At 37.3% G+C, this 10,598-nt stretch overlaps 1 protein-coding gene across 2 annotated transcripts in view; it reads left to right on the top strand.

Moving 5' to 3' along the window:
• ISPD (isoprenoid synthase domain containing) overlaps nt 1–10,598 on the top strand; it is a 349,407-nt gene that overhangs the window by 27,159 nt on the left and 311,650 nt on the right. Inside the window, exon 3 of one of the 2 annotated variants that reach the window (XM_012659419.1) lies at nt 6,538–6,687. The exons of the other annotated variant lie outside the window; for it this stretch is intronic. Coding sequence (XP_012514873.1) covers nt 6,538–6,687 — 150 coding nt within the window. The remainder of the gene's footprint in view (nt 1–6,537; nt 6,688–10,598) is intronic. 2 annotated transcript variants of the gene reach the window in all.

Below are 10,598 nucleotides of genomic sequence, written 5' to 3'. Positions count from 1 at the left end.
TTTTTTTTGTTTATTTGTTTTTTTGTTGTTGTTGAAAATTTTTGCATTTGTTTTCATAAGGGATATTGGTTTATAATTTTCTCTTGATGTCTTTGGTTTTGGTATTAGGGTAATACTAGTCTTACAGAATGAGTTGGGAAGCATTTCCTTCTCTATTTTTTTGGTAAAGATTGTGAGGAATTGTTATTAAATGTTTCTTAAGGTTTTGGCATAATTAACCAGTGAAGTCATCTGAATCTGGGCTTTTGTTTGTGAGAAATCTTAGAATTATTAATTTAATTTCCGTGTTATAGGACTATTCATATTTTCTATTTTTAAGGCAACTTTCTAGGAATTTGTCTATTTCATCTGTTTTCTAATCTTTTGGAATATAGGTGTTCATAATTTTATATTTTTTTGTTTCTGTAAGGCTGGTAGAAATGTCACCACTTTCATTCCTGATTTTACTAATTTGAGTCTTTTGTTAGTCTAGTTAAAGTCTTTGGGTCAATTCTGTTTCTTCGCGAAGAGCCACATTTTTAATATTTTCCTATTCTCTAATTCTCATCTTTTATTTACTCCTCATGTCTGGTTTAGCTTTAGTTTTTTATTCTTTTTCCAGTGTCCTAGGTGGAAAGTTACATTTTTGGCTTAAGAATTTTCTTTTTTATGTGGGCATTTACAGTTATAAGTTTTCCTTTTAGCACTGCTATAGCTGTATCCCATGAGTTTTTATATATTGTCTGTGTTGTCATCGCAAAGTATTCAAGTTTTCTAGTGATTTGACTTACTGGTTTTTAGCAGTTTATTGTTCAATTTCCACATATTTGTGAACTTCCCAACTTTCTATTATTTCTAATTTCATGTTGCTCCATAAGTTAATATTACTATATTAGAGACAGAAATGATCTCAGGAGTTTTGCAGAGCTTTGCCCTGAAGGAATATGTGAACATGTTAGTTTGCATATCAAAAACTGCTCCACCTCAGGAGGGCATTTCACAGGTCAGTAGCAGCTGCTTTTCAAGGTGATGCTGCAGTCTCAAACCTGTGGTTCTCACCTGCTTCGAAGGACAAAGCAAGGTCTGCATGGAACCATGGGATGAGAGCTGATCAAAGAATGTCTGCCCAAGAGACAGACACCTGCAACTAAAAACAAGAGCCACTATATCTCTGTTTAACCCTTCTGTTAAGTGATAGCTTTATCTTAGAACTTAGAAGTTTGTCCTTGAAAGATTTTGTAACCAGAGTTAATTAAGGGATCTATGGAAGCCTTCTGAAAGACTTTTAACCTAAAACGAACTACCTGTTATTATGTAAATCTGTTACCCCTGGCAACCGATCTCTGTACCTATAAATATCCACGTGAAACTTTATTCTGGGCCTCACAATTGACAGGGATATTTGTGAGGATCCCTGAGTACCCCTGCTTTGCTTTTCCTATATAAATCTGTAAAACTATACCTTCATCTCTGTGTATTCTTTTATTTCTATTATTTTCCATTTTCTATTATTTTCTTATCCTTTGTGACGACCCCTGCCTAAGGGACCCGATTTTTTGCTGGGAGCCTAGCTAACTCCCCACAATTTCATTCTATGATAATTAGAGAATATACTTAGTACGGTTTCAATCCTTTAAAATTTAAATCTTGTTTTATGGCCTAGTATATGGTCTGTCCTGGAGAATGTTACATACATATGTGAGGAGAATATGTATTCTAATGGTCGGGTGGGTCATGTGTTCGATAGGTATTAGGTTTGTTTGGTTTATAGTGCTTTTCAAGTCTTTTCCTAGTTCTGTCCATTATTAAAAGTGGAGTATTGATGTTTCTATTATTGGATTGTTTCTTTCAGCTGTGTCTGTTTTTACTTCATGTATGTTGGGGCTCTGTTTTAGGTGAATATGTTTAATTCTTGTATCTTTCTGATGGATGTACCCTTTTCATTATAAGATGTCCTTATTTATCTCTAACATTTCTATTTTAAAGTATCTATTCTTATTAGCATAACTATTTCAGCTTGCTTATGGTTGCTATTTACATGATGCATCCTTTTCCAACCTTTTAAATTCAACATATTTGTGTCTTTGAGTTGTAGTTTTCTACTGTATGCAGCGTATATTTGGATTTTTAAAAATTCTATTTGACCATCTCTGTCTTTGATTGGATTGTCTAATCCATTCATGTTTAATGTATTATAGAGTTGGGTTCATGTCTGCCAGTTTACATTTTTTTTCTTATGTCTCCTTTGTTTATTTATCCTTACTGCTTTCTTTGGCATTAAGTGAATATTTTTAATTGTGATGTTTTAGTTCCTTAAATTATATTCTCACTTGAATTTTTTTTTTTTTTTTAATTTCAGGGTATTATGAGGGTACAAACATTATGGTTACACTTTATGTCTTTGCCTTACCCAAGTGAGGGTTAGAGGCATCTCACTTGAATTTTGAGTTATATTCTTAGTGGTTGTTCTAGGGGCTACAATATACATACTAACATTTACTGTAGATTTTTGCTACCTTAATTCCAGTGAGATATAGAAACATTACTCTCATGGCTGTATTCTTTTTCCCTGTTTTGTTCTATTATTGTGCATATTATATCTACGTGGTTTTGAAATTCAATGGTCCATTGTTACAATTATTACTTTATATTTCTTCATTTATATAAGCTGAAGAAAGATGAGCAAGTATATATTTACAGAGTTTGTTATATTAACATCTTTCTTTGCCATTTTTAGTTCATTTGTTACTGTGGATTCTGGTTGTCATCTGGTATCATTTCCTTACTCCAGTATACCTTTATCCCTATCTGCCTTCTTTCTGCTGTTTTTTTGTCAAATATATACAATTCAATGTGTTACAGGCTAATCAGTTAGCTATGTATCTGTTATTTAATACATTTGCTTTTAAAATCAGTTAATATAAGAAGGCAGAAAGATGCATTTATACTGTCTTTTATAATCACCTATTACCTCTTTGGTGCACTTTATTTTCTCATGTGAATTAGAATTGTCCGGGATTGATTTTTTTCAGCTTAAAGAATACTTGTTATTTTTTGTAAGATGAATTTGTTAGCAAAGAATTGTTTTCTATGAATGTTTATTTTGCTTTCATTTTTGAAATGTTGGTTTTGCTGGATATAAAGTCTTTGATAGTTGTTTGTCTTCCTTTCAGCAGTGACTGTCACCCCACTACCTTCTAGTTTCCATTGTTTCTGATAAGCCCCTTGCTAATCTTATTGGTATTCTCTTGTTAATGATAAATCATCTTGCTGCTTTCAAGATTTGTTTCCTTGCCATTGGCTTTTCAGCACTTTTATGATGTGTCTAGATGTGGATTTGTGTTTACTCCTAAGAGTTTATTGAGCTTCTAGAATGTGCAGACTAACTTGTTCTTGACTTTGTGAAGTTTTCAGTCAGAATTCTTTGAAATTTTTTTTCTACTCCTTATTCTTTTTTCCTTCTGGTACTCCTAGTACAAAATTGTCGGTGTACTTAATGGTGTCCTGTGCTATCTGAGGCTCTGTTCATTTTTCTTTTCTTTTTCTCTCTGTTCTTTGGATTGCATTATCGCTGTTGATCTAACTTCAAGTTCATTGAGTCTTCGCCAGTTCAAACCTATCATTGAGCTCCTCTAGTAAATTGTCTTAGTTATACTTTTCAACTCTACGATTTGTTTATTTTTAAAACAAAATCTTAATACTGATGATACTGCCACATCTTACATGTACTTCTTTAGACATGATTTCCTTTAGTTCTTGAATGAATACGCGCGCGCACACACACACACACACACACACACACACACATATACTGATTTGAAGTCTTTATCTGCTAAGTTTGACATCTGGGCCCTCTTATAGGTGGGTTCTGTTGCCTGCTTCTCCCCACCCCCACCCTTATGTATAGGTCATATTTTCCTCTTTGGATGCATGTCTTGTGGTTATTATTTATTGTTGAAATGAGATATTTTACGTAATGTTTATATAAAATCCAGTTCCAGATACTAATTCTCTCCCTTCTAGCTACCTGGGATTTATTGTTGTTTGCTTCTTTGTGATTTGGCTGGTCTGTTTTAGAGAAGTCTTTTTCTTCTACAGGGAAAAGCTTCTGATGCTACTTTTCAGAGGGTGGAGACTTGCATATTTGCATAATCACCTTGGGATGACAGTGCTTTTAGCAGGGCTGTCTTTGATTGTCTCCTTCCCTGATCTGTCTACTGCTGCTTTTTTGGTTTCACACCTAGCTGTTAAACATCACACATTGCCTGCTTAATTGCTCAACTTTATTTTTGACAATGCCTGGGCATAAATCCCTGTACAGTCTGATTCAGTCAAATTCTAGCCCTTTTGTGGGGTAGTTTTTGAGGCCAGTATTTGAGATGTGTTTTAATTCCAGAAGAGCTCTTGTTAGCTATATTTTCCTCTGGCTTTCGCTGGTAAGCTAGCTGGCCTTAGCTTTTTGCTCTCATGTAGCTACCAGCCAACTCCTCTTAATTGTTTACCATGATAATCTCTCTCTTTTTTTTTTTTTTTGAGAGTACATTTGGGCTTAAACTTCCCCATACTCTGTTCCAAATAAATTAAGTTCCCTTGGGGTTTGCTTCATAGCTCTCTATCTCAGATCTTTTCTCCCTCTATGAAGAATCATCACATTGCTGCTTTGAAGCTGTGAGTGGGCATGGCGTACTGTTTTTCTTGGAGTGACACTCCTATTTCGTGATTAGGGCACGACATGGGGCAGTAGAAGACTTTGGTGTTCTATTTTTGTCTCTTATTCGGGCATGGAAAATTCTGCCTTATGTGTGAGCTGCAAAAAGGGTGATGAGGGCCCTAGTATTCACAGCCTACCATGTCTGGGGCAGATCTCTGGAGGGAGGGAAGTTATGTAGGGGGGCTGGAGGAGCACAACCTTTTGGCTACACTTATCTGTATTTCAGCCTCTGTACTATAGTGCTGAGGAGGATGGAAAATGCACTCTTCCCCTCCCACTAGGAGTCTGGGGGAGAAGGGCCCCCATCTTTTCAGCCATACCTACCCCAAGTAGAACTTCCATTACACTGAGCTGGGTGGTGGATGAAAGAAGAACCAGGTCATGGCTCGAGTACTCAGTTCCCACTAAGATTTAATAGATTTTCTTGAACAAATGTTTATTCATTTGCTGAATGCCCTTGGGACAATTTTCAGAAGTGTTGAATGGTTGTTTTTTAAAATACTTTTCACTAGTTTTCTCACTGGGGAGAGAGTCTGTGGAGTTCCTTACACTGCCGTTTTGGGTGCCTCATGTTCTCTTTTAAATATTTTTTTACTTCATGCCCTGGCACAGAATTCCAATAGTACCTATACGTAGTTGCAATGGAAATTTAACTCTGTTGAAAAGCAGTGCACGTTTGTGTGTATACCCATGTTTCTTTCCTGTCTTGTCCTCCAACTCCTACTGGTAGGTGTTAGACTTGACCAGTTGGGCTTGCTCCCTACTTGCCTTTCACATACTTGGACACTACTCCCTTTTTGTCACCCCTGGTTGTCTCCTCATTTTCGCTTTTATGTCCAGGCTCCGCATTTCTACTTGAGGCATTGGAAATGGTGACATGATTTGTAAACTGTCTACTTGGCTCATCCAGTAGCTTTGATTTTCAGCCAATCCCTTGGATTTTGTAAACCAAAGTGTGGACGGTTTATCTAGCTCAGATGTTGGTCTCAGGATAACACTTGTTCTATTTGTGTATTAGCTTCATGTGCTGCAACTCCCATGTAGTAATTGTGTGGAAGAAAGGAAACTTTGGAGTCAATATAAGATGATTTGGTTAAATGCCTACTATAGAACCCTATTTTTAGGCAACTTTACCAAGGTAGTGGTGGGGCAATGACCTTCAGGACTGCATTACAATGAGACTCCATTAAAAGTAAAGGGAACAATTGTCAGACATGAACCACTCTCTTTTTAAATAAAGTTTAAATGTATCTATTAATGAGACAGAGTTTTCATCGCAGCAGTTGAAATCAATGGATATTTTGCCTGAGGAAACATTTCATGGAGTCTGTTTGAAAGGAATTGTTTTTCACATGAATTAGAGCAAGACATAAATTCATGGTTATTTAGGTTGTTGAGCCTCATTTTGAGGATCTTGGAGAACTTGTTTGTTCCCTTAATTATTTAATGTGTAAATCTTACAAAGGCATACTAATGAGTAAATATTAATTTGTAATCCATTTCAATTATTTTACAATAGTCTTTTCCTTCTTGTTTCAGGGTATACCCAATTGTATATTCACATCCTTTTTTAGTATTGACCTCAGTGACCTGTGGTGAGAAGGATTTTGAGCCTATGATAAAAAACAATTTTCACCTCTTAGTGTATAGATCTGTAACACTATGAAATTGATTTTTTTTTTTTGACCTGAAATAATTTGAATTGTGAACCAAACACTTGTTCAGATTCTCTTGAGGTAGATTGTATGAGTAAGATGTACTTTCAAAAATGAGATACAGATTTCAGAGCTTCACTTTAAAATACTCTTTGTGAAATAAACACTAATTGCCTTCTTTTTGTTCTTTAGGCAGCAGGAGCAATTCGACCTCTTGTATCTACTGTCATCAGTCCATCTGCTGATGGTTGCTTAGACCACTCGCTAGAACGTGCCATGCACAGAGCAAGTGAAATGCCGCAGGCTTTTCTATTTGATGTGATCTATGAAGCATATCAGCAGGTAAGAATCCTGGCTTTTAGAATAAGCTGCTATTATGTCAGTGGTTCCCCAAACCACTTCTACATTTGAAGAATTCTAGAAGGACTCATGGGACTCAGCATACAGCTGTACTCAAGGCTAAGATTTATTACAATGGAGTATGAAGGATGCACAGCTGGCTCAGAAGAGAAAGACACAGGCAGAGTCTTGAGGAATCCATTTGCAGGCGTCCTTATGCTTTTTCCCTCCTCTGAAGGGTCACACAAAGCTTACCCTTCCCCCTAGCAATGAGAATGCAGCAACATGTATGTGTCAACAGCATAGAACCCAAGCTCTCTGAAGTAATTTTAAGAGGTTTATTCTTAGCCAAAATTTTTGACCATGGCCTGAGGACCATGCCTAAGAAGTCTTAAGCAAGTGGTCTCCTGCAGTTGGGTTACAGTTTGGTTTTATACATTTCAGGGAGACAGGAATTACATGTAAAGTGCCTGTCACGAATCAGTACTTGGAAAGCATATGTTGGTTTGGCACAAAAAGGCAGGGCATCTTGAAGCAGGGGATTACAGGTTATAGGTGGGTTTAAAGATTCTTTGATTTATAATTCGTTTAAGAAATGAAGCTTTGTCTAAAGGCTTGTAATGTTTTAAGTTAAGGAAGTCTGTTAATCAGAGACAAGCCACCAGACATATACTGGACATACACTCAGACTCAAGTGATCTGTTAAGTAAACTGATGACCTGAAGATGTGGCTTAACCTTTGTCTTACATGGCCTCATACTTGTTAATGATTTTATATCTTTCCGTTACAAAAAATAACTCTAAAAAGGGAGGGAGGCATGAGGAGGCATGTCTGACCTCCCTTCTCATGGCTAGTAATTCAGCTTTAGGATTTTTCTGAGATCCCCTTGGCCAAGAGGTTGTCCGTTCAGTAACCTGGGAAGGCTTAAGATTTTATTTTAGTTCACATATGTAATGTTTCTATCCAGGGAAGACCATCAGAGATTAAGCACCCAAGATGTTGGGCAGATCGTACAGATATCCTCTGCCTAGTATTTAATATGTGCAAAAATTCTAGATCCCCAGAAGGAAAGTAGGTATTCAGTGTAAACCTTATTGTTTATGCAAATAGTCTAGGCACAGTGAACCATTCTTACCAGGGAACTCTCACATGATAACGGAAGGGCCTGCCTTGTAAGCAGTTTTTTTTAAGGTCTGCTATGGTAAGTTTTCCGCTCAGCTCCTTAGACATTTCGCAAATTAAAATTTTAGTTGAAGGTAAGTAACTTTAAAAAAAAAAAATCATGTAATTCATTAATGTTATTGGATTACCTTTGTTTTGTTTTGGAAACTCTTCTGTACTTAGCTTTACTGCTATTTGTTTGCATATTTGAGTAATTTTGGATAGTGGGCTTGAGGAAAAATTCCCAATGAAATGTAAGTTAGAGCAGCTTATCCAGTGCATTATTTAGCCTGCAACAGGAGGTGAGGAAAATTTAGCTGTGGGGATAGAAGAGTGGCCCTAGGGATCAGAGGGTAATATGTCCCAGAAGGCTAGTGAAGAAAGTGCTTTAAGAATGATTGAACAACTGTGTTAAATGTTGCATAGGGGTTAAAAGCACTGAAAACTTAAGCCATAAGCCTTAGCAATGTGAGGTCACCCATACTTGAGGGGAGTAGTAGATATGAAAACCTGGTTGGAATTTATTTAAGAGAGAATAGTGCCAATTTCTGGAGGAACTTTCATGTATATTGAGCAGAGAAATAAATGGAAGGGGTCGCTGAAAGCAGTTATAGATTAAGAGTTTCATTATTCTTTAAGGTAGATGATATAATAGCATGTTTGTCAGGTTTGGCAATCGCTTTCTATGTTCTTGGTTCTTGGTGTGCTCTTGGCCAAAGAATGAGCAGACACACCAAAGTAAGGCAAGCATGAGGTGAAATTTATTGAAGGGGGAGCAAGACAGGATTATAGAGAGAAAACAAGATATAGGTTTACAGAGCAAGATACATACGCCACAGATGATGACCGGATGGACCCCTTGTCATAGCAAAAGAGAGACCTTGGTTATGATCTGGGTCTTTTATAGTGTACGGATAGGGACCTCCCTCGTGGCTCAGACATCACCATGGAACCACTTTGATGGACAGTTGGGAGTTATATGACCTGAGTCTTACTATACATGCGGATCTCCCACGAGCCTCTCTGAAAGCCAGTTCTAGGTCATTCTCCAGACTCTATTGTACCTATGCTGCTTGGCCCATGGGCTAGAGTTCTCTGCATTCTTTTGTAGTTGGCACACTAAGTTCTTACTGGCAGATTCATAGGGTGTCCCTTCCTCCCCAGGTATGGCACAGGAGGGGCCGGAGGTCCCAAGCTGTCTACCTAACATTGATATGGGAATGGGAGTGATTCAGTAGAGAGAAAAAGGCAATGCCAGCTGGAGTGAGGGTGGATGGGACCTAAGGCACTAGTGGTATTGAAGTTGACCTTGGCGGGGAGTATGGATAGTGCATCCACAGGGATGGGAGGATAGACAAAGAATGTGGATACAGTTGCAGATAGATTAATAGATGTGGTGGGAGGACTTAGACTTTGTTGTCTTTTCCTGTTTTCTTGGTGATCTAGAGAGCAAGTCATAAGCTGAGAGTGGGGGAAGGTGGGTGAAATGTCAAGGCTTTAGGAAAGAGAAGATATTTAATATAGTAGATATATTGCCTTTCATTCTTAAATTCTTACATCTAGCCTAAAAATATATATAAAACTGTCACAAGAAAAAAATACATCAAGGCTATTTTTTGGCTTTTCATGGAAAACCGTGATAACTTTTGACCAAAAAAATCTACAAAGCTATTGAATAGCTCAGTCATTAATGTGGCCTTGAGATATTGGGGTTTTTTTTTTTTTAAATTAAAGATACAATTTTCCTTTGTGAAACTCATGCGGAAAATAAAAAATAGCGCTTACCATTTGAGAGTTGAACAGAAATCCAGGAGTCGTAACCAAGGTCATGTGAAGATGAATCATATTTAGAAGAAACACACTGTAAGCTAATCCACGGTTATTGTGGGGGACTGTGGCAAAATAAAAGTAGAAGGTGTACAGTTTTAGGTTGAAGATGACTTTTTGTCTTCAAAGGCTGCTGGAAGGTCATAGATGTCAAGATGCCATTCTGTATGGGGAGCTGCTGGAATATATTTCCCCCATCCCCTCCCGATTCTTCTGGCTTATCTCATTTTCCCTCTTACTGTATGTTCTCCAGCCATACTTCTATCTTGCTAGTTATCCTTTAGATATCAAGTAGTCATTTACTCAGGGAAGCCTTTCCTGTCCTTCCCAGAGTAGGTTAGGCCAACTCATTATGTGTTCTCCTAGTGCCTGTCTTTTTTTTTTTTCCTCCTCAGCATCAGAATTATGATTGAATAATTACTTAAAGTTATTTGTGAAATTTCTGACACTGCTGCTAGACTGAGTCACAGGGACAGTATCTGTCTTGTTCTTAGCAACCTGTCTTTTCTATTATTAATATTATGTACATATTTGTTCAAAGGAATGGTCATAAACGGCTTTGTGTGCATATAAATACATGAAAAATGGCCCATGTACTTGCTCTTCCTCTGCTTGGGAGGCTCTTTCCAGATATTCAAACTGCTTGTTTCCACTGTTCATTTAGGTCCCTGTGCAAATGTCACTTCCTCAGAGAAGCCTTACCTGAAGCTTATATAAGATAAGGGTCTCTATCATGTATATTTTTAATCTGCTTTAGTTTTCTTATTAGATATCTATTTTTTGGGTAAGAATTTGTCTATCTTTCCCTGATAGAATCTCACTTCCACTAGGGCAGGGACTTCGTCTTGTTCACTCATCTGTAGCACCTGGAAGAGTTCATGGCTCACATTAGGGTCTTGATAAGTATTGTTGCATGAAATTTCAT

The sequence above is a fragment of the Propithecus coquereli genome, unplaced genomic scaffold, assembly GCF_000956105.1.
Source record: "Propithecus coquereli isolate 6110/MARCELLA unplaced genomic scaffold, Pcoq_1.0 Scaffold61, whole genome shotgun sequence".
Taxonomy (NCBI): domain Eukaryota; kingdom Metazoa; phylum Chordata; class Mammalia; order Primates; family Indriidae; genus Propithecus; species Propithecus coquereli.
This window is presented reverse-complemented; position numbering and strand designations above follow the sequence as displayed.